The following is a 21,890-nucleotide window of genomic DNA, read 5'->3' on the forward strand; positions in this document are numbered from 1 at the left end:
CTAGTTTATATACAGGAGCGAGTTAGTCTGAATTGAAACTAATCCGACGGCTACCAAAATCCCATTACGCTAATATTAGTATATGGCATCGTAGCCGTACACTTGGCCCTCACAAAAGTAATTGTATGAGCGCGAGCAAAGAGATAAAATCATGGTCTTTTAGCATGTACACCCTGGAACTTCCACAGCGGCGCGTACATCCCAGCATAGCTCCTACAGCAAAAGTATCAGCACTGAGTGATAAAGAATCACTAAGCAGCACCACGGCATCGCACTGGCAATCTGAGCAGATGCAGAGCATTGCCACTTGATCTCCTTCCCAGATCGGCATGGCGATGCATGTGCCGCGAGCACGGAAATCCAGCTACCATCAAACATATTCGAGAAAAGAGGTTTCTGCTTTTCTCCTCTCAGAGTTGAAAAGCAGAAAGGTCAGTAAGACTTAAGACTTGAGAGGCGATCGAGTTGGTCACTCTACTAACATTTCTTGAAGCAGGCGATTAATGAGAACAACTTCTCATTCACGAAATTCCTGTGTTGTCACTGCTGATAACTTGAGTAACCTGTTTGCTATAAAGTGAGCAGTAAAGGTAGCAAATGTTTGTATAGCTTGAACATTCGTGCATATATGTTTCTTGTGAACAGCATGTACGACGTGGAAATGGAGGGTTTGGTTCGACAGTCGCAGAGTTTATTTCGAAATCCGATGTTCCTGGTCACTGCGCGAAGGTACATCCATGGCCAGCTTTTCTCTAAATTATTTTACGAAAGACCGAATGCCAGGTTTGGACAAGACCAAAAATGTGTGTTCGTTAAAGGCCTCACCAACGTTCTCATTCGCAAAATGGACCAGTAGTTTTGGTTTTCTGAGGAGAACGTATCTTTGAGAGCACGAAGAACACAATAAAATCTCGAAGACACTCGTTTTGCAAAGCTAGACTATATACATGTAAGTCAAGCCTGATAAAATGTTCTATCTCATTACCAGTTTCTTGGAAGGAAAGAACAATCTTTGGCGAGAGATTAAATAAAAGAGAGTAGATAAAAAAAAGAAAGAAAATCTTCTCGGTTTCTTTCGAGCTCTCCCTTCTTCCTCAAGTGGCAGCGTCGACGGACGGCGCAAGAACCGATCCCAGAAATGGAGACGCGCTCTTCTTTAGCGATCCGCCATTGACACTCGCCGGGAGTCCATTTCCCATGCTCGTCCATCCCTCCATGGAGTCCACCTCTACGTCCTTGTGCGTGTAAACAACTCCCCGGTCGCCTTGGACGACCTGACCGTTCCCTCGTAGCAACCTGGACAGGAGAAAGTGAGCGCCGGATGGAATCAAACCACGCAAGTCTCTATCATACCAGCGAGTTGTGAGAAGACCCTCTACGCCAACAGGCCCTCTTGCGTGGATCCGGCTTGTGCTGATTCCAACCTTGAAGGAAAGTTGGAAAAGCTTAGTATCATCTAATGCTGGAAATGTAAAAGAAAAAGTACCTCCGCTCCGAGACCAAAGCGTGTTCCGTCCGAAAACCGGGTGCTTGCGTTGTGGAAGACTGCAGCACTGCCATTCCAATAACCGGGTTTCAAATCACAGCCAAAAGAGAAAAGAGAAGTCGGAAAAAAACAGCAAACCTGTCCAATTGTTGCAAGAATAGCTCCGCGACTTCCTTGTCCTCCGTTACTATGCAGTCGGTGTGCGCACTGGAAGAAACGACAGTTCGCAACAAGCGACATCAGGCCAGACAACGCACCTCCCGTGTTCGTGAATGTGATTTATGGCGGCGTGAACGTCTTTTACGACCTCCACGGTGCATGCTAATCCACTGTATTCATGGTGGAACTTGGTCATTTTCGGAATGTTGAGAAGCTTTGACGCTCTTTCCCCACCATTTAGTGTCACTCCTGGATAGCGGTTATAAGTTAGAAGAAAACAAAATGTGTAGCGACAAAACAAACCTGCAGACTTCAATGCGGACGCTAGCGTCTCCAAGCCTCCAGTATCAACTAGATCCTCATGGACCAGTAGAGTTTCCTGCATTAGAAAAAAAGGGAAAGAAAATAAGCGATCGGTCAGTAACTGAAATGCATGTGAAACGGAATTCTGTACCATAGCGTTGCATGCGGCTGGATAATCTACTTTAGAATCAATGGCGATCTTTGTAGCGACGTCCAGACGGGCAGCCTTATCTACGTAGACATGGCAGATACCATCTAAAAGGTTTTCCATGTGTCAGAAACAGCTTTCGCAACGCGAGGACAAATTTTCGCAATGCGAGGACAAAAGTAGCATACCGGCATGGCCCAGCACAGGAATTTTCGTAGACTCCTTGATTTGTGAAACAAGTTTATTGCTTCCTCTTGGTATAACGAGGTCAATAACATCGTCAAGCTGAAACCCATGGTAAGAAACGAGCTAACAGCACGAAAGTATAGTTACCTTGAGAAGATCTGGTATCTCATCCCTCGACGTAACAAGACCAATGAGCTCTTTTCCCACAGACTTTGGCAGCGCCTCCGTAATCACCTACATTTAGAAACACCACCGTGTAAAGGCACGCTACCAGCGACAACTTACAAACTGACCTTGTGCAGTATGGCATTAGAACGGGTAGCCTCTTTACCACCCTTGAGTAGCAGGCCATTTCCACTTTTAATGGCCAGGGAGGCAATCTGCAAAATAGTAACGATATAAAGGGGACAAAAATTTTAAAAATCCAGCACCGTACCTGGACGAGTGCATCGGGGCGAGACTCGAAAATAACAAGTATAACCCCCAAAGGACAGGAAGTTTTGTCCAAAGTAAGGTTCTCCGCGACCTAGTAGTTGCAAAATAAGAATGTTGAGAATCAATACATCCCTTCTAATGAGCTCACTTCAGTCCTCTGCAAAATACTACCAATTGGTTCTCTCATATCTGCGAGGGCCCGGACTGCCTTGGCCAAATCAGCAATCTGCAGGAAAGTAAAAAACAAGATATCGAAGGATAATGGCTATAACAATCAACAAGAACAAACCTTGCCAGGCTTAAGAGTCAGCCTGCTGAGTAGCGGCTTTGCGATGCCCAACTCTTCGGCCAACCTTACATCTGCTTGGTTCTCACTTCGAATAGTCTCTTCGTTTCTCTCGAGCGCGTCTGCAACGTTGTACAAAATGTTTTGACGCTCCCCGGACGTGAGACTCTGCAAGCCAGGATTAGCAACTCCAGACGCGGTACGTTAAAAGACAAACTCAACCTGCAAGCGCCGACTTGAATCCCTTGCAGCCACAGCCATCAACCGGGCATCATTATTTATCGTAAGAGTCCAAATATGTGCATCCTTATGAAACAAAGTCCCGATAGAATCCCCCCTCAAAACCCTATGAAATCCGTCTGGAGTGTATCCACTGCGCACAGGAAGAAGAACCATGAGAAACTTTCAAAGTAGAACTCGACGTGTACCTGGTAATAACAACCGGAATACCAGCAGATGCAACTTCCCTCGCAGCAGTCACCTTGGTCGTCATCCCTCCTCTACCATACCTTGACTTCTCGCCAAAGGTGATGGTTTCGTGTTCAGCAGGAATGTACGTGCTGATCAATTTCGAGGAAGGATCGGAAGGAGGTCCCGTGTAAAGACCCTCAACGTCACTCAGCAGGATTAGCAGGTCCACTTTTAGTTCCAGAGCCAGCAAAGCCGCCAGGCTATCGTTGTCCCAAAAGATGCCCGAAGAATCCTGTAGAGAAAACGCTCGTTATGTTTCAACGTCATAGAAGTTTCAATATAACCAACCTTGTATGGAGCTCTCCTCGTACTCATTGCATCGTTCTCGTTAAAAATCGGCACAACCCGTAGTTGCAACAACGTATCGACGGTCTCACAGAGCTGCTTTCTAAACTCGGGATCAATAAATTCCCTGTCCGTCACAAGGAGCTGCGACGAAGCAACATCCAGCTGGAAAAACACATCCAAGGTGACCACGATCGAGAAAAGAAATCAATCATCGACCCAGCAAGAATTAAAGAATCAAACCAACCTGGCTGAAAATACTATCGTACAAAGCCATCAGCCCGGCTTGACCGATGGCAGCACAAGCTTTTCCGCTCAACTCGGCTTGCGGCTTTTGCAGATCTGCAAAGCTGGAACACAATCGTGAAGCTTGTCAGTTCTTTTTTTCATGTGGAAAGGTACCCTTTCCACATGAAGCTCGCAAGCGGGCAAGTCAAACACGACGATCACCAAAGCAACTTCACCTAAACAAACGAAAAGGAAGCAGAAGTGGTGAATGACTCTTCTAACTTGCCTGCTGTTCATCATGCGCTGCTGTCGAAGCTTCTGACGCCCGACAGCCACAGCACCAGAGGTTACAACGATCACCTCGATATGATCATCCATAATGTCCTTCACCTGGAAAAAAAATTCCCCGTCATGCCTCGAGAAAGAGAAAAAAGAAAGAAAAAAATCGTCCTTTCCAGCGCGGGCAGCGAGGAGGAGGAGAAGAGCAAATTCTTGCTTACTTGCTCGCACAATGCACCAAGCCGGCCAACAGCGAGCTTCCCATCCGGGCGCGTCACGACCGACGTTCCAACCTTTGGCAAAGCAAGCGCAAAGCACAACGAGAATTTCTCAGACACCGAGAGGAGGAGAATCACTCCAAAATATTTCGCTCATACCTTGACAATCACGCGTCGCACATCCCTCGTGAATTCCCGCGATGGATCGATCTGCTGCCTCATTGTGGCGCGGGGGATAGATCGATCCGGCGGCCGCGCGACGGGAGGATTCCAATGCAGCTAGCTGGCGTGTGGCGCGGCGCCGCGATGGCGATGGCGATGGCGCGCGACCCAGTCAAGAAGAGCCCTAAGCGCTAAGCCGCCGTGAGCTACCGCCGCGTCCACTCCCTAAACAAGCAGCCCCTTGAAAGAAAGAAAATTTAGCAAAAATCGGTATATATACGAGTTTTTGTGCAATGGAGGAGGGCATGCGAGCTATTTAATGGAGAGTAGACAGTCAGTGAGCAGTGCCAGTCTCAAATATCACGACAAAGGCTCTTCTTTTTTTCCTTCTTTCTTTCTTCTGGTCCATGGATTCGCCATTCCAGCTTCTCGGCCATAGAGAGAAATTACTGTGCCGCGAGAGCGATGAACTTTACCTCGCAAGCACCGTGAAATTCATGGAGAGAGTTTCGCTTAGATGAAAACTTTGGTGGCCTCGTCGTCAAGTCTCTTCTCGCGCTTGGTGTGCACGATCTTTTCTAGCACGGCTTGTTCCAGCGGTGTTGGATCAGTGCATCGCTCGGCAGCAGCAGCGCAGACCTGAGAAAGAGAAAGAGCTTGTCGATAAGAACCGAGAGTTTTGTTTTGCTTGCCTCGTCGAGGAGGAAATCCACCACATTGTCATCGTCGACCACTTCCCGGAGCGGGTCTCTCAAGTACTGCGTGTCCAGTTGGATTTGCTGGAAGCCACAACGGCTAAACGTTTCAAGTCGGACGTACTCTTGGAAGCTCTTGAGAGCGATCTTGACAACCATGGAGATTACCGATGCCTGGGAGAAGAATCGAAGCGAAAGACGAGCTTTAGAGCAAGTTGGTGATGTGAGTTTTTCATACCTGCGTCAGTTCGGGCCTGGTGAATATCTCAACTCTTTGCTTGAACAGCTTTGCTACGTCCCGCTCGAGTAAGTGCGTCTTTCCACGGTTGTTTAGCCTGCTGGAGCGAGAATCCCCGCGGGTGGTGTTACTGCTGCGAGTGGAGCTTGAGCTTCCGGCGCTATCAGAACGACGATGGCTCTTTCCAGGTTCCAATACTTGCTTCACCTCTCCTTCCATTCCTTTCACCTTCGCAACCGGCTACGTGAGATCTTTGGACGAGAAAGAATGATACGCGTTACCTCGTCCAATAGCAAGTCTGCAAACATCCGAACGTCCCTGGGCTCTTTGTACTGGTTGCAGAGCATTTCAGTTAGCCAGTCACCAGAGAAAGTTGGTATTACCTGGAGCCAGTTCGGCGTTGTAATGCTCTTGCAGATCATGATGGAAAGCTTTCGTGATCGGACATCAATGAACTGCAAAGGAAGATATCAGCAATGCCTGACCAACATAATGTTTACTAACCTGACGCAAAAACTTCTCTGCTGCAGCACGAAACGCTCTGCAAATCTCGGAAGGAAGAAATGCAGGACGATCACCCAGTGAACCACCAATGAAAGAATCGCCTACTGCCTGCAAATTGATATGAGTATGAATTTCAGCTGATTATCCGCATAGTCGTACCTCTGTAATTCTCGGAACTCCTTCCTGCTCGATAAACGTAGACAAACGAGATAGAAGCAAGACGAATCCCGGAGCAGGAGAACCCAGGCGTTGATCAGAACCTTCGCCTTGGGTTGCACTGGCCAATGACAACGAGATGAAGTGGTCCACAAGGGATCCAAAAAACTCTTGAAAACCGCTTTGAACGAGGTCAATATAAGCGTCCCTCCAGCTGACCAGAAAATCCACACTGTCGTCTAATAGCTGAGTGAGGTCCTGTTAAGAGAAGGTAATGTGCCTTGGAATAAAACGAACTCCAAGTTAATACCTTCAGAACTTCAAGTCCCCCATTAACAATTAAATTTTGCACGTTTTCAAGGGATAGAAGTAACGGCTTTTGCTGGTCCTTGGCCTGCTCTTGCTTGGGAGAGTGAATATCCGAAAGAGCACCTGTTAAGTAGCTTTATAACCAACTTTGAAGGGACTACACAAAGATCGGACCTGTTACTTGGGCGTATAGCACCTTGAACTTGTGGTTGACGTGTTGTTTAACAGCCGACTCGACAGCCTGTAAGTAAACCAGTAAGCATTCCAGTCCTTGAAGGAAATAACAGACTCTAACCTGTATGGCACCGTCAATAAACCCGGCTTCCGGCATCACTTCGTGCATTTTGGCTACATCAGCAGATAAACTTTCTGCAAACGATCAATCAAAGTGATGAAAGGAGTGTCGAGACTGAAGGACACAAACTTAGTAAGGAAATCAACTCCGCGGCAGAAAGGCTTCCAGCTTCCGGCTGCAACGATACATTGACGTTTGCAAAGTACCTGAGAGTGATGAAAGTTAGGAAGTCACAAAATTGTGGCAAGACTGACTTGTCCAAAAGATCTTTCGCAGCTTCGTTAAGACGACTTTCCCCCGTTGGAAATATGGATCGAAATGCCGTTGCTGTTTGAGTAAATTCGGAAATAAATTTCTGTGAAAAATTCTTCAGTTAGTCTCACTTATGCATTGAATTACCTTAGAGTCATCGGGAGACTTGCTTTTGTGCGACAAAGTTTGAAGTTCTAAAAGGTGTTTCATGTTGCTTGTCAAGAACCCATCCATCAGAACATCAACCTAGGAAATAGTTCAAAGATAAAAATTGTAAGTACGTTACTAAAAATCCATCCGGTATACAACCCCACCGGGAACTTGAGTTGTTGAAGCAAGGCCACTGCTTCAGCTCGCCCAGGCAATGGTTCAGAATCTGCTAAGAACTTGGCCTGGAAAAAAGTGTGACAACCAGAACTTCAAGAAAAAAACAGTAGAAAATGCACCTGAAGGCGCTTTGAGATCGTCGCAATCACCTCCTCGCTCTCCTGTTTACACGTTCTAAAAGACGAGCTACCATAAGTCTCTAATACTGGGCTCGCTCCCACGTAAAACTTCACCGCCTGAGCATAATCTCCTTCTTTCAAGCACTTCCTCAAGCGTTTTGGGAGGTCAAAAACGAACTGATACGGCACTTTCCCAATCAGGCATAGAAACAAGGATAAGACATCGTTTCTTTACCTGGACTTTCCGTAGCAGACTTCGTGTGCCATTTAATTCTTCTATCCGTCCTCTTCTCTCAAACAGCGAGGCGTTTATGTTATCACTTTTCGTTCGCACTGCTGTCACCTAGCAATTCTGAAATCTATGAGCATGAGCTCAACGATCTCGAAGGCACTCCCACCTTTTCCAGAAGCTGCTCCATGTTGGATTCCATGCCCGCGACATTATCCTTCATCCTGCAAGCTTCTACTGTCATACGTTTGCTAGAAAGTCCTGGAAGCGAAGCAAAACGAGTTTCACGTACACCTTGATAGTGTCTGTCGCACTGATGAACTTGTTGTAGTTCTCGTACACCAGCATTTGCATATCACTGTCCAAGTTCTTGATCTCCGCGGCCATTTCGACGTGTTTCTTGAGCAAGGTCGGTAAATTCGTTTTCCTGACCTGCGCAGACAGACAAAAAGAAGTTTCACCTCTCGATCTCCCCCGGAAGTAAAAAATGCGGCAATGCAATGCTATGCACCAGAGAAGCCATGTAGCGCTCCGGCTCGAAACCCTTGGTGTTGATCTGGAGCAGAGTATCCCGGCGCCTGGCGCTGACACCTCCATCGCCGGGAGCATCCAGATCGAAGTCACCGGAATCGGACTCGTCGGATTTGTAGAAGCTGCTGAGGAGCTCCCGGACGCGCCGCGCCTTCTCGTCCAGATCCTCCGCCATGGGAGGAGGATCCAAATCGCCCCCAACCCTAACCCTGGGTTTAGTAGCTACCGCCAAAAACCAAAGCTTAAACAGATCCTGCAAGAAAACTGAGACTTTCACGAAGTTCCAATTAATCTATAAACATCGATTGTCCATCCAACTCAATTGCCTCACAAATCATCATGTCTCCTCGTGTTTCATGCTCCTCCATAGCTATCTTAGCACTAGTTCTAGAGATTTTGATCATGGCCGAGTCCTTGGATCATGATCATCGCACCGCATTTCAATCCTGCTGGCCAGATCCCAGCGCCTGGGACACCTTCAACTCCTCCATCGATGGAAGGCTCATCGAAGTCTTGCCTCCAGCGGCGCCCTGTCACAGCTTGCGAAATCGTGCGAGAGAAATGGAGCTCGCCATTTTGGAGGTCGGATCAGCCGCAGTCCAGCAACTGGGAAGCAAGCGGCAACCAGAGCTGCCTCATCTCCTCCCCTCCCAACTCGAGCTTCTCGCGCTCTGTTCCAGTCTACTCTGTGAATGCCTCGACTCCATCTCACGTCCAAACTGTGGTGAAGTTTCCATCCGCCAAGAACATCCACACCGGGCGATCTGGCACTGGATCAGGCACTGGTGATGTAAGCTGGCCATTATGCCAGGAAATCTATCAATCAGTAGAACACTACAAGTTGTTTACTTTGATGTCCAGACTACTGCTCTCCTCAATGTCGATTTATGGTCCTGGGAATTGATCGTTGACGACAACAATCTCAACTTTGTGCTGCATAGCCTTCTGATCTTCTCGGGTAATCTATGAAGAGAACAAATTGTTCTTTCACTTGGAAAATGGAAGAAAAGTACATTGAATTTGTAGAAATTTATTTGCTGTTTGTTCAAAATCCACATATTTCTATTGATCACACCGTTATCAAGATCCATGAAACTAAAACACCCCACATTGAGGTTGTTTAAATTGACTACCTTCAAACTAACTTCTCAATATCTGAACAATACTTATATGGTTGAAACATTCATGATGTTCCTTTTAAGTCTTTATTATCCAAGCAACCTTAAGTGAACACCCAACCGAAAACTAGATGGTTAATTATAAATTTTAATTAAGTAACATTGTGTTTGTTTTCTTGTGATCCATGCTCTTTTAATATGCAATTGTATTATTGAATAATAATACACTTAATAGTGAGATCTAAATGTACTTGAAAATTAAATCTTTTGATGCTTGATATGACATTTTTATATGCTTTGTTACGTACATAAAAAAAATTATGTAATATAACCATTCACGACATAAAGAATAAAATAATTACTTATGGTAGCTAAAAGTCATTCAATGGATATATTTTTTATGTGCTCAAGTATATTATATTTTTGTTTGCTTTAGGAATAACCAATTTGCAAGGGACAAGTAAATAAAAATACAGTCACATTTGATATATAAATGAACTAATATCCCCTACAATGAGTTCTTGGCGATAAAGTCACTGTGAAAGCTCATGTTCTTCATCTGGTGAAGCCAGATGTTGAGAGATCCAGCCGCAGTGCCAATGTCACACCCACAGCATTGGATCAAGATTCTCCATGCTAGATTTCCAATATCCTCGTAAACTTGGGCCATGTCATTCCAAGAAACAAGATCTTGCCTTGAAATCCTGTCGAGCTCCACGATTGTGGCCCCAAACTCCACACTAGCGCAACAATCATCGAAGTGGCGCTAATCTCAACATTCGATTGCCTCATGTTTAGCTGTGTGAACACCGCAATGAGCGTGTTCCACAAACACAGCTAGTCAAAGCATGAGGTTAGAGACGCATAGTTGCATCAGTGCATTCCAAGCGACGACATTGCGTATGATTCAAACGGCGAGGAATGCTCTGGTAGCACGCACGAGAGCCACAGTGTATGGAGAGTTCTCATCATTCATCCAAAACAGAGCTAACCATTCTTGCAGTCAGGCGAGCAAAAACCAAAAGAGCTTGTCATCGTGATAAGAACTCCATTCCATCGATTTTCTAGCCATTGATCTTCGTGCTAGCATGGGTTTAGCATGCATATGTAGTTGTGACAAGACCCATGCAACGTCATACCATGGCCTGTAAATTACATATTGGTTCCTTAAGCAATCAACATGTAGTATATGTACATTTTATCTCTACTTTATTTTCTTACAAATTAATTGTCATATGAAAGGAAACAAGGAACATAGTGACCAACGTTATCCCACTCTGATAGGGCCGTGACAAACCATCCCCGTATTTTCCTCTGATAATTCTCAATTGGAAAATCACTTGCAGAAAAAAAAAATGGATGATGAATTCCTCCCCTCCTATTAAATAGAGTGGAAGTAACAAAAGGTGATTAGGACCTTTCATCCAAACCAAGAAGGTGGATTATTATGTTATGTTTTGGAGGTGATTGCTCAGTTTTCTACTCCTACCAGGAGTGTCACATATCCTCTATTTCCAAAATTTTAACTTTGCTCAGTCACGACAACTGAGCAAAATAAACAACAAAATAAACAAAACTCCTCTTGCTGAAGATTCTATAAAATAGAATTATAAATTTAAGCTAGGAAAGTTCCAGAGTTTTGTGGCTAACTTCATGGCATTGTCTGCTGCTCGTCGCGCAAAATCGATACCTTGCGTAGCACACCCGCTGTCCGCGACACACACACTGATCAATCTCCTTTGGGTTCATCCCATAGTCAGCTAGGACTATAGACACGAGGAGGGTGTGGCTGCAAGCCGAGAAGATGCTGACGATCCCGTGTTACCTCGAGACTTTTCCAAGAGAGATAGTCAAACCATAGCACTTCCACGAAGTTCCAAGTTATCGATAAACATCCAGCATTCACACTCGATTGTCTCACAAATCACAATGTCTCCTCCTGTTTCTTGCTCCTCCATCGCTATCTTAGCACTGATTTTGCTCGTTGCCGATGCCCGGTCGTCCTTGGATCACGATTGTTTGTGCACCGCATTTCAATCCAGCTGCTGGCCAGATCCCAGCGCCTGGGACACCTTCAACTCCTCCCTCGATGGAAGGCTCGTCAAAGTCCTGCCTCCAGCGGCGCCCTGTCACGAGAGCCACTTCGATGAGCAAGCTTGCCAAATCGTGCGAGAGAAATGGAGCTCACCGTTCTGGAGGTCGGATCAGCCGGGAGCCATGCAAGCCAGCAACTGGGAAGCCAGCGGCGACCAGAGCTGCCTCATCTCCTCCCCTCGCAACTCGAGCTGCTCGCAGGGCTCCGTTCCAGTCTACGCCGTGAATGTCTCCACTCCATCTCACGTCCAATCTGCGGTAAAGTTTGCATCCGCCAAGAACATCCGGCTAGTGATCAAGAACACCGGGCACGACTTCTTTGGAAAGAGCACTGCGGCTGGATCTCTCAGCATCTGGACGCACCACATGAAGAACATGAGCTTCCACGACGACTTTGTCGCCAAGAGATGCTCAGTGTCCCCGGTATCGGCAGTGACGGTCGGAGCTGGAGTCCAGTGGGAGGAGCTCTACCAGGCAGTGTTCAAGCAAGGTAAAGTGATCGTCGGGGCTGGGGGTGTTACTGTTGGAGCTGCCGGTGGATATCCACAGGCCGCCGGACATAGTCCAATCTCTCCAGCCTTCGGCCTCGCAGCGGACAATGTCTTGGAGTATGAAGTCGTGACGGCTGCTGGAGATCTCGTTGTTGCTAACGGCTGCCAAAACGAGGATCTCTTCTGGGCTCTTCGAGGGGGCGGAGGAGGAACTTTTGGAGTCGTGGTCTCTGCTACACACCGGACGCATCCGCAGCTGGAAAATCTCGCCTTCGCTGGCTACTCCATCAATGCCAGCGATAGATCCAGCTTCGTGGACTTGCTCACAAACTTTGCCGTGATCCATCCCAGTCTCTCGGAAGCTGGATGGTCGGGATACTTCGGACTGTCCAGCCAGAGCTTGCAGGTCTCGTATCTTCTTCCCAACAAGGACGTGTCTTTCGCAAAGTCGACGCTAGCACCGTTCCTGGACTACGTTGAGAAGCATCCAAAGCTCCAAAGAAATGGAAGCGTAGTCTCTCTTTCATCGTTCCAAGAGTATTACTCGCAATTCCTGTGTGGAGGCCAGAATTCCTGCGTCAACTCCAACGGCTCCGCCACTCCCCTCCGTCTCTCCTCCAGGCTAATCCCAAAATCCCTCTTCCACAACCGCAAATCCGTGGAGCCGCTCTCAGATGCCCTTGTCTCGATCCTGGAGCGCTACTCGCCTCCGACGATCTTTGGCGCATTCGTGGCCGGCGGAGCAGTGGCAAGGCCGCGAGATGAGAATGCCGTGAATCCGGCATGGCGCCGAGCCCTTTTGTTCGTGATTATCGGCAGCGGCTGGAGAGATGGGGCGAGCCTGGAGGAGCAGCGAGAGGTTGCAAGGAATGTGAGCGCCGCGAACAAGCTGCTCATCGATCTGACGCCCGGATCGGGAACTTACATCAACGAGGCGGATTTCAACGAGCCGGACTGGCAGCAATCCTTCTTCGGCGAGCACTACCCTCGCCTCCAGGCCATCAAGAGCAAGGTCGATCCATCCGGCCTCTTCCGCTGCCATCACTGCGTCGGTAGCGAGAAGTGGAGCAATGACCTAAATTGTCCAAGGAAACATTAGGGTTCATATAAATACTTTGCAATAACATGGGAGATTAGGTCACAATCGCGCATTATTGGTTTGACGCTATGGTTTTTTTATTTCTTTCCATTAGGTGGTGAACGTTACCATCATCAAACATCTCGCGTGGCATATCAATAGCCATTTGAGAATTGTCAAACCTTTGAACAAATTCACGCTTGCAGGAGAAAAAGGATGATGAACGATGAGCGATTTATTTTTGTCTAAGGACCTTGACTCGATCGTGTCTGATGAGCTTGACTCGCTCCTAAACGCCATCCAACGATTATAAGATTTTTACAATTTACAATGACATTATCCAGCATGTGGCTGACCAAGAGATCGATCCAGCACATTTAGTGATCGATCCAGCACATTTAGTGATCCTCCTTGAGGATCATCTCATATATCTGGCAACTGCCGAGAGGATGCTGACGAAGAAAACCACCTTCCACTCCAGTGTTCTCCGAGACTCTTCCAAGAGAGACAGTCAAACCATAGCACTTCCACGAAGTTCCAAATAATCTATAAACATAGATTGTCCATCTCAATCGTCTCACAAATCATCATGTCTCCTCGTGTTTCATGCTCCTCCATCGCTATCTTGGCACTAGTTTTACAGATTTTGATCTTAGCCGACGCTCGGCCGCGAGCGTCCTTGGATCACGATCATCCATCCTGTTTATGCACCGCATTGCAATCCTGCTGGCCAGATCCCAGCGCCTGGGACACCTTCAACTCCTCCATCGATGGAAGGCTCATCGAAGTCTTGCCTCCAGCGGCGCCCTGTCACGAGAGCCACTTCGATGAGCAAGCTTGCCAAATCGTGCGAGAGAAATGGAGCTCACCATTCTGGAGGTCGGATCAGCCGGGAGCCATGCAAGCCAGCAACTGGGAAGCCAGCGGCGACCAGAGCTGCCTCATCTCCTCCCCTCGCAACTCGAGCTGCTCGCAGGGCTCCGTTCCAGTCTACGCCGTGAATGTCTCCACTCCATCTCACGTCCAATCTGCGGTAAAGTTTGCATCCGCCAAGAACATCCGGCTAGTGATCAAGAACACCGGGCACGACTTCTTTGGCAAGAGCACTGCCGCTGGATCTCTCAGCATCTGGACGCACCACATGAAGAACATGAGCTTCCACCACGACTTTGTCGCCAAGAGATGCTCAGTGTCCCCGGTATCGGCAGTGACGGTCGGAGCTGGAGTCCAGTGGGAGGAGCTCTACCAGGCGGTGTTCAAGCAAGGTAAAGTGATCGTCGGGGCTGGGGGTGTTACTGTTGGAGCTGCCGGTGGATATCCACAGGCCGCTGGACACAGTCCAATCTCTCCGGCCTTCGGCCTCGCAGCGGACAATGTCTTGGAGTATGAAGTCGTGACTGCTGCTGGAGATCTCGTTGTTGCCAACGGCTGCCAAAACAAGGAGCTCTTCTGGGCTCTCCGAGGAGGCGGAGGAGGAACTTTCGGAGTCGTGGTCTCCGCTACACACCGGACTCATCCACCGCTGACAAATCTCGCCTTCGCTGTCTACACCATCAATGCCACCGACAGATCCAGCTTCCTGGACTTGCTCACAAACTTTGCCGTGATCCATCCCAGTCTCTCGGAAGCTGGATGGTCGGGATACTTCCTACTGTCCAGCCAGAGCTTGCAACTCTCCAGGCAGACCTTGCTGGTCTTGTATATTCTTCCCAACAAGGACGTGTCCTTCGCAAAGTCGACGCTAGCACCGTTCCTGGACTACGTTGAGAAGCATCCAAAGCTCCAAGGAAATGGGAGCGTGGTCTCTCTTTCATCGTTCCAAGAGTATTACTCGCAATTCCTGTGTGGAGGTCAGAATTCCTGCGTCAACTCCAACGGCTCCGCTTCTCCGGGCGCTCTCTCCTCCAGGCTGATCCCAAAATCCCTCTTCGACAGCCGCAAATCCGTGGAGCAGCTGTCGGATGCCCTGATCTCGATCCTGGAGCGCTACCCGGCGTCGATCTTGGGCGCATTCGTGGCCGGCGGAGCAGTGGCAAGGCCGCGAGATGAGAATGCCGTGAATCCGGCATGGCGCCGAGCCCTTTTGTTGGCGATTATCAGCAGCGGCTGGAGCGATGGGGCGAGCCTGGAGGAGCAGCGCGAGGTTGCAAGGAATGTGAGCGCCGCGAACAAGCTGCTCATCGATCTGACGCCTGGATCGGGAACTTACATCAACGAGGCGGATTTCAACGAGCCGGACTGGCAGCAATCCTTCTTCGGCGAGCACTACCCTCGCCTCCAGGCCATCAAGAGCAAGGTGGATCCATCCGGCCTCTTTCGCTGCCATCACTGCGTCGGGAGCGAGAAGTGGAGCGACGACCTCAATTGTCCACGGTCCAGTGAATGATTAGGGTTCTTGTCGATAATATAGATTATTATGCTGTAATGCTTTAAAACCTTTTATATATTGTTTTTTATTTGAATATTAACCGTTGGAGAGCATATGCTAGAATATCACAATAAAATAAAAAAACGTTTTACTTTTGAATTTTAAGAATAATTTTTTCTAAAGTTAAGTAGCCATAATATAAGTTACATCATTTACAAATTACGCTAGCATTGGACCAAAAGCTTGTAAGCTCCAGAGTTTCGCGGCTCGAGCTTCATGGCATTGTCCGCTGCTCGTCGCGCAAAATCGCTACCCTGCGTAGCACACCCGCTGAGCAAGCTCGTCCACGACACGGAGTTGGGCTCATACGGCATGTTGCTGATCACTTCCACGGCCTCGTCGATCTTCCCAGCTCGCCCCAGCAGATCGATCAAGCACATATAGTGATCCTCCCTGAGGATCATCTCGTAGTCAGCTCCTATAGACACGAAGATCTGGCAGCCCTCGGCGAGCAATCCTCCGTGGCTGCAAGCCGAGAGGACGCTGACGAACAAAACCGCGTCGGGCTCCAGTCCTTCCACTCCCGTGCTCTCCCGGAAAACCTCGAGACTCTTCCGAGAGAGACCCGCCTGGGAGTACGCCTCGATCATCGCAGTGACGGACAACACATTCCTGCTCGTCATCGCGTCGAAAACCCGCTTTGAATCTTCCAGGCACCCGAACTTTCCATACATGTTGACGAGCGCAGTCCCCACCACCACGTCGTCCATCGAAGAACTCGGCAGCGATTCTGATTCTTCCACCAGAGTCGAGTGGATGATCCTCGCGTGAGCCAGTGACGCAGCGCCGCAGCTCGAGCACGCATCGAAGACGCTGGCAAATGTGAACTCGTTGGCACGAACGCCGTCGAGATCCATGGCGAGAAAGAGCCGGATAGCGTCTTGGCCGCGACCACTCTGAGCGTACGCCACTACCATCGCATTCCACGGAAGAACACTGTTCTGGATCAAGCCCGTGTTCTTCATCATCTCAAATGTCGTACGAGCATCCTCCACGCTGAAACATCGGCCGTACATGGCAACGAGCGAAGTGAGCACAATCACGTCACTTCCAGCGCTGGAACTCGCAAGAACATCGGCGTGTAGGAGTCGCCCATCTCTCAGATCACCACAGGAGTCGATCGTAGCGGCGAAGCTCACGCTGTCGGCTTGAAAACCCTCGAGATCCATGAGCCCAAATGCCTTGATCGCGTTCTTACCTTGCCCACCCTTGGCAAATGCTGTGATCATCGCGGTCCATGACACTAAATCCCTTCTAGGCATTTGATCAAAAAGCTTCTTCGCCTCGGCGACCATGCCGGCTTGAGCGTACCCGGACACCATCGAATTCCACGACACGAGATTCCTCTCGGGCATTTGCTCGAAGATCTTCCTCGCTTCTCTGATATGCCCGTTTTGGGCGTACGCTGCCACCATCGCCGTCCAGGAGATCACATCCCTGTCGTTGTCCTGGATCGAGTCGAAGAGATCGCGCGCCTCTCGGATCAATCCAACCCGAGAGTACGCCGTGAGCATCGAATTCATGGCGACGATGCTGCGCTGGGGCATTTTGTCGAGGAGGCTTCTGGCGTGGCAGAGATGCCCGTTGCGTGCGTAGGCCGAGATCATGAGGTTCCACGAGTAGACATTGGGATCCCGGATGGATTGGAAGACGGCCAGAGCCTCCTCCACGCTGCCACAGCGGCCATACATCTTGACGAGCTGGTTGCCGAGAAATCTGCTGGCGCCGTGGCCTCCCTCGCGGATTTGGGAATGTATCGCCCTAACCTGTGACAGATCCCGGCACGCATTGAGCTGCTCGCCGAAGATCGTCGATTGATCCGGTGGAGGACGCCGGTCGCTTCCCCGGATCATCATACCTCCTGCTCACAAAACCGCCGAGAGATTGATCGCTCCCGGCAGTGACCTGCGGCCCCTGGAGCATAGATCGCCATTGGCGCCAAAAAAAAAACCCTAATCTTCCACAAGAGAGAGAGTAAGAACCCTAAACTTTATCATTGTAACAGAGTACTTTGGAGATGATCGACCAAAGCACGATCAAATGATCTGGCGGAGGATCAAGCGATAGTCGATCAAGCTTTGGGAAAGCTCGTAAACATATCACGCAGCTTATCCATGGGAGTTGCGAGCAAACCCAGCGCAGCCTCCACTACCACCGGCTTCTCCGGGACCATGGTATGCGGCCTCGTCGGCGCGATGCTCTTGCCCAGCGCAAATGTAGCTCCCGCGGTCTCTCGCGCACCAAGCCCTACCTCTTTCTCCACCAGCGCCAGATCCTCGCTCTCCTCCAGCTTGATGTGCTCGCGGAGCTCCTCCATGAGCTTATCCATCTTGGGCTCCATCTCCTTGGCGTCACTCATCGACTCCATCTCCGCGAGCATCTCCTTCACTTTGTGGTGATCCTCGCGGGATTTGTCGGCCAGCTTCTTGCCTCGATCGCCCATGGTTTCCATCATCGGGTAGAGGACGAGCTCCTCGGACACCGAGTGGCGGCAAATCTCCCACACGAACTGGTTGAACCATTTGAGCGCCGCCTCGCCATCGCCGTCCTTGAGCGATTTCTTGTAGTGCTTGTAGTAGTCGTCCAGCTCCTCGTGATCCTTCTTGACGCGCTCGATGATGTCGCTGCTACTCCCGCCCTTGGCCGACGCTTCCTCGTGGTGCTGCTGCTGCTGCGTCATGAATCCTCCCTGCGACGAAATAAAGGACCAAAGATTTTATGAAGATATCACATTGTAATTGATCCAAGTTGATCGATCACGCAACTCTGCAAAAGGGAAGAACTATACCTTGGATTGCAGGAGACGAATCGAAGAATAGCGAGGAGGGATGGTCCTTCGCGAGTAAGCTGGAAGAGGAGGGCGATTGAGCACCAATTTCCTTGCAACAGTCGCTAGAGCCATGGGAAGAACAAAACCTTCGTGAGCATCTAAAAAGAGGCTACATTCGGCACCCATGGAAATCGCCAGGTGTTGGTCTCCATGCATGCAGCTCCTCGAATATTCGCGGGAAAATGAGATCTTATGGGCGGAGCGAAGCTTTATAACAGCACTTAGAAAGTAGTTCCTGAGGATGTTGTTCCCGACTGGATCGCTAGATGATCGAGCAAGTTTTGGAATGGACCGACGCCTGTGAAAGGTACCTGGATGAAAACTTCACCTCCTTGATCTTGAGCGTCCTCATCGACTTCGAATCCAAGATCCCTCCCGGGTACGCTGGATCCTTCGAGCCTCCCTCCAGCATCGCGTAGGATAACCAGCTGGGAGTGATGAGGTTTCCAGGAGATAAATCGAAAAAAAGCTCTCTATCTTCACGAAAAGAACGAGCTTACGTTCCATCTAGGAACGACAAGCTTTGCGGCGACGCGAACCACAGCTGCCTATCGGATTTCTGCCACACATGAACGAGCAATCCATCATCAGTCTCTCGAAATTTCCACAATGTATAACATAGCATCGATGAAGCAAAGGAGAACATTAGCTTGTCCGATGTGGTTCTCACCACGATGGCAGATCGGCGGATCTGGAAACCCTGTGCCATTCCCAAACACCAGCTGCTAGTGGCGCTGCCACGCTCGATCGCGATCGATCATTGGCAAGCTCGTCTTTGCGCGCCAAATTCACTTCTGTGGCATGGATTGCCGACGTGGCAGGGAAGAGCTATCGCCCTACATTCTCGTAAGTGAGCATTCTAGCGAATGGATTCGTCATACGGCACGATCGCCACGATTCCATCGTCTCTATCGCTCGGTATGGTGTAAAAATTTGTCAGCCATGGATTTTCTTTCTTCGCAGCTACTCAAGTAGGATTTCGATGAAGAAGAGGAAGTGGACGAAAGAAGGACGATGACTTCGACGTTGACTAAGATCTCGACTTTGTGAGAGATCGTCCCAAGGGCGAACGAATCCCAATCCAACGAGAGAGAGCCTGCACGAAGAACGCTAACAGCGAGGAGGACGAGGTACTTTCGCGGAGAGCTAGACAAGTACTTGAGGGTCACAAACAAGTACGACTACACGCCTCGCTTCTTCTCCTGCGAGTGAAAGCGAAGCCGTCGACGACATATGGGATTTACAAGATCGAGTATATCTCAGACAGTTCTGCTCTACGCATACAGGGTGGTGAAGGCCAGAAAGATGGGACCGGGTACTGATTGCACAACAATACCCATCGACAACATCTGGTTCTACAAGACGCAGAAGGAACTGAGATATGGAACTTACGAGTTTCCATGTAGCTTTACAGTTTACGTGACGAAGAAGAGCTTCAAGAAGTAGCGGTCCTCTACAACGAAAGCTGGTCTGGCTAATACCCTTCGCCTTCGTCCTCGCCTTCACCTTCGGTGGAGTCGGCGCTAACTTCCTCGTAGTCCTTCTCCAGAGCTGCCAAGTCTTCTCGAACTCTCCTTCCTCCATCCCCTCGCCGACGTACCAGTGGACGAAGGCACTGCTTGGCATACATGAGGTCGAACTTATGGTCGATCCTGAGACGTTGTGCCCAAGGACGTCAATTCGGCCGTGGGAACCATCAAGACCAAGAGAACCATCCAGTTTGTCGACTGGTGCCCCACCGGATTCGATTGCGGGATCAACTATCAGCCTCCGACTATGGTTCCTGGAGGTGATCTTGCCAAAGTCCAGCGGGCTGTCTGCATGATCTCCAACTCCACCAGCATTGCACAGGTCTTCTTCCTCTGTACATGAGGCAGCAGGCCATGTACTTGCCGTGGCGGGGATCGCATTTGGCCATATAACGAATCCATTTGGCCATCATCGACGCAGGCTCGAAAGTGGTGGACGTGAGCTCCGAGACAGACGACAGCTGCTCGTGGTAGGCGTTCTCGGCCGAGATGACCGGGGCATACGAGGAAAGCATGAAGTGGATACTCGGGTACGGCACTCTGGTCTGGAACTCTGTAAGATCGACGTTCAGTAAGAGCTTGAACTCTTCTCGTTTCGCGTGTGAGCAGCCTGACGGACAGATGCCCAGAGATAAGACTGTAGGAGGCGGCGACGATGCCTTCAACACCTTTTTCAGCGAGACCGGAGCCGGCAAGCACGTCCCCCGGTCCGTGTTCCTGGACCTGGAGCCGACTGTCATCGATGAAGTCGGAACTGGAACTTATCGCCAGCTCTTCCACCCAGAGCTGCTCATCAGCGGCAAGGAAGACGCCGCAAACAACTTCGCCCGCGGTCATTACACCAGTGAGTTCGGAGGAGAGAACTTCTGACTCGTTGCCTTGCTTGCAGTTGGAAAGGAGATTGTGGACCTGTGCCTGGACCGCGTCCGGAAGCTCGCTGACAACTGCACCGGCCTCCAAGGATCCTCGTCTTCAACGCTGTTGGAGGTGGCACCGGCTCCGGCCTCGGCTCTCTTCTACTGGAGCGCCTGTTCGTCGACCACGGCAAGAAGTCCAAGCTCGGCTTCACCGTCTACCCGTCCCCGCAAGTCTCCACCGCCGTTGTAGAGCCATACAACAGCGTCATCTCCACGCATTCCTTGCTCGAGCACACCGACGTGGCTGTCATCCTCGACAACGAGGCCATCTGCGACATTTGCAGACGCTCGCCCGATATCGAGAGGCCCACCTACACCGGCTTGTGTCCCAGGTATCCATAGCTTTTCTTGCACCTCTCTTCCTTCCAAGCACCTATCTCATGTTCCTCCTCTTCTTCCGTGTGTCACAGATCATCTCGTCTCTCACGGCTTCGCTTCGCTGAGTGGCAGTCAAGTTTTTGGTTTGTTTCTCACTTGGATGCCGTGCTCCAGGCAGTAGAGCTCCCAGCAGGCGTTGCCGACTTGGATCCCGGCCTAACCGATGTGGATCGAGATGCACTCTCTCATCTTGCGGAAGCGCTGCTGGAATGCTGGGAGTTGCGATGACTCTCAGCAGACACTCGAGCTCCTCAGCTTTGCGTGACCAGCTTTTATACGTCGGTGAGTAACTGTAATTCATGTGAAGTGTTATAGTGGCCATGCCAGCCGAACGATGGCAGTTAGTTACGGGAATCATCACCATCCACAATATATTGCCCAACTTTGTGCCAATCGCGGGTGTAAGTGGGTAAACATCACTTTTTACCGTGCCTTTCGCCTCCAAACGCTTTGTCACAAGCAGCCGCTGACCACCTGGGTTAAGAAGAGATTTGTGACAAGAAACAAGCTGCTACTTACACTGGAGCCGTCACTCCACATTCTCGTCGAGTCCACCATTCCTAGTTCTTCGTCTAGCAATTCTGGATTCTTCAATGTTGATTTGTCTATCAGAAGCAACGGGCATCCACCAGATATGCGATAGATCTTTTTCCAATCCTGCTCACTAACATCAGACCCATCCTCCGTCTGTCAAATACTTGAAGAATATTGCCTTGGCCACATAAA

At 49.6% G+C, this 21,890-nt stretch overlaps 5 protein-coding genes and 1 pseudogene across 5 annotated transcripts; 2 read left to right on the forward strand and 4 right to left on the reverse strand.

Annotated features, from left to right (window-relative positions):
- Positions 1–957: 957 nt before the first annotated feature.
- Positions 958–4,866, reverse strand: LOC9647443 (delta-1-pyrroline-5-carboxylate synthase). Its single transcript, XM_024686360.1, has 20 exons — positions 4,644–4,866; positions 4,488–4,559; positions 4,274–4,377; positions 4,007–4,109; positions 3,763–3,924; positions 3,432–3,706; positions 3,226–3,376; positions 3,007–3,171; positions 2,866–2,943; positions 2,719–2,808; positions 2,576–2,662; positions 2,430–2,516; positions 2,285–2,381; positions 2,100–2,203; positions 1,949–2,024; positions 1,744–1,894; positions 1,625–1,693; positions 1,487–1,553; positions 1,354–1,424; positions 958–1,296 (listed from the first exon to the last, which is right to left on the reverse strand). The coding sequence occupies exons 1-20, from the start codon at positions 4,704–4,706 to the stop codon at positions 1,095–1,097; spliced, it is 2,274 nt and encodes a 757-aa protein (XP_024542128.1). The 5' UTR covers positions 4,707–4,866; the 3' UTR covers positions 958–1,094.
- Positions 4,867–4,935: 69 nt separating this feature from the next.
- On the reverse strand, positions 4,936–8,508 carry LOC9647765 (vacuolar protein sorting-associated protein 51 homolog). Its single transcript, XM_024686359.1, has 19 exons — positions 8,282–8,508; positions 8,063–8,202; positions 7,940–7,994; positions 7,777–7,884; positions 7,542–7,718; positions 7,410–7,487; positions 7,243–7,341; positions 7,098–7,198; positions 6,973–7,049; positions 6,844–6,917; positions 6,723–6,789; positions 6,550–6,671; positions 6,243–6,497; positions 6,084–6,191; positions 5,963–6,034; positions 5,861–5,911; positions 5,580–5,807; positions 5,339–5,515; positions 4,936–5,285 (listed from the first exon to the last, which is right to left on the reverse strand). The coding sequence occupies exons 1-19, from the start codon at positions 8,474–8,476 to the stop codon at positions 5,160–5,162; spliced, it is 2,310 nt and encodes a 769-aa protein (XP_024542127.1). The 5' UTR covers positions 8,477–8,508; the 3' UTR covers positions 4,936–5,159.
- A 2,590-nt stretch (positions 8,509–11,098) lies between these two features.
- On the forward strand, positions 11,099–15,550 carry LOC9647444 (uncharacterized FAD-linked oxidoreductase ARB_02478). Its single transcript, XM_002981315.2, has 2 exons — positions 11,099–11,472; positions 13,817–15,550. Exons 1-2 carry the CDS (start codon positions 11,349–11,351, stop codon positions 15,466–15,468), a joined length of 1,776 nt encoding a protein of 591 aa, XP_002981361.2. The 5' UTR covers positions 11,099–11,348; the 3' UTR covers positions 15,469–15,550.
- Positions 15,551–15,674: 124 nt separating this feature from the next.
- LOC112350348 (pentatricopeptide repeat-containing protein At4g02750-like) lies at positions 15,675–17,443 on the reverse strand. The gene is made up of 3 exons (XM_024686336.1): positions 17,369–17,443; positions 17,099–17,276; positions 15,675–16,915 (listed from the first exon to the last, which is right to left on the reverse strand). The coding sequence occupies exons 1-3, from the start codon at positions 17,441–17,443 to the stop codon at positions 15,675–15,677; spliced, it is 1,494 nt and encodes a 497-aa protein (XP_024542104.1).
- Positions 17,444–17,494: 51 nt separating this feature from the next.
- Positions 17,495–18,752, reverse strand: LOC9647445 (uncharacterized hemerythrin-like protein C869.06c). Its single transcript, XM_002981430.2, has 3 exons — positions 18,652–18,752; positions 18,299–18,449; positions 17,495–18,199 (listed from the first exon to the last, which is right to left on the reverse strand). The coding sequence occupies exons 1-3, from the start codon at positions 18,750–18,752 to the stop codon at positions 17,582–17,584; spliced, it is 870 nt and encodes a 289-aa protein (XP_002981476.2). The 3' UTR covers positions 17,495–17,581.
- Positions 18,753–20,358: 1,606 nt separating this feature from the next.
- LOC9647446 lies at positions 20,359–21,128 on the forward strand (annotated as a pseudogene).
- Positions 21,129–21,890: the final 762 nt, after the last annotated feature.

The sequence above is a fragment of the Selaginella moellendorffii genome, unplaced genomic scaffold (assembly GCF_000143415.4).
Source record: "Selaginella moellendorffii unplaced genomic scaffold, v1.0 SELMOscaffold_48, whole genome shotgun sequence".
Lineage (NCBI taxonomy): Eukaryota > Viridiplantae > Streptophyta > Lycopodiopsida > Selaginellales > Selaginellaceae > Selaginella > Selaginella moellendorffii.

Excerpts from the sequence above, each read along its gene's own strand:
- LOC9647443 (XM_024686360.1), bottom strand. The coding sequence starts at position 4,706 with ATGAGGCAGCAGATCGATCCATCGCGGGAATTCACGAGGGATGTGCGA. Across the intron at positions 3,925-4,006 it reads ACGATAGTATTTTCAGCCAG|CTGGATGTTGCTTCGTCGCA; the intron begins GTTGGTTTGATT and ends GTGTTTTTCCAG. Across the intron at positions 2,663-2,718 it reads GCCCCGATGCACTCGTCCAG|ATTGCCTCCCTGGCCATTAA; the intron begins GTACGGTGCTGG and ends ACTATTTTGCAG.
- LOC9647765 (XM_024686359.1), bottom strand. The coding sequence starts at position 8,476 with ATGGCGGAGGATCTGGACGAGAAGGCGCGGCGCGTCCGGGAGCTCCTC. Across the intron at positions 7,885-7,939 it reads TGGAGCAGCTTCTGGAAAAG|GTGACAGCAGTGCGAACGAA; the intron begins GTGGGAGTGCCT and ends CAGAATTGCTAG. Across the intron at positions 5,912-5,962 it reads CAACGCCGAACTGGCTCCAG|TACAAAGAGCCCAGGGACGT; the intron begins GTAATACCAACT and ends CTCTGCAACCAG.
- LOC9647444 (XM_002981315.2), top strand. The coding sequence starts at position 11,349 with ATGTCTCCTCCTGTTTCTTGCTCCTCCATCGCTATCTTAGCACTGATT. Across the intron at positions 11,473-13,816 it reads TCAATCCAGCTGCTGGCCAG|ATCCCAGCGCCTGGGACACC; the intron begins ATCCCAGCGCCT and ends CCTGCTGGCCAG.
- LOC112350348 (XM_024686336.1), bottom strand. The coding sequence starts at position 17,443 with ATGGCGATCTATGCTCCAGGGGCCGCAGGTCACTGCCGGGAGCGATCA. Across the intron at positions 17,277-17,368 it reads GGCGGTTTTGTGAGCAGGAG|GTTAGGGCGATACATTCCCA; the intron begins GTATGATGATCC and ends GATCTGTCACAG. Across the intron at positions 16,916-17,098 it reads CATGATCTCGGCCTACGCAC|CGTACGCCCAAAACGGGCAT; the intron begins GCAACGGGCATC and ends CGATGGTGGCAG.
- LOC9647445 (XM_002981430.2), bottom strand. The coding sequence starts at position 18,752 with ATGCTGGAGGGAGGCTCGAAGGATCCAGCGTACCCGGGAGGGATCTTG. Across the intron at positions 18,450-18,651 it reads GAGGTGAAGTTTTCATCCAG|CCTCTTTTTAGATGCTCACG; the intron begins GTACCTTTCACA and ends TGCCGAATGTAG. Across the intron at positions 18,200-18,298 it reads TTCGTCTCCTGCAATCCAAG|GGAGGATTCATGACGCAGCA; the intron begins GTATAGTTCTTC and ends ATTTCGTCGCAG.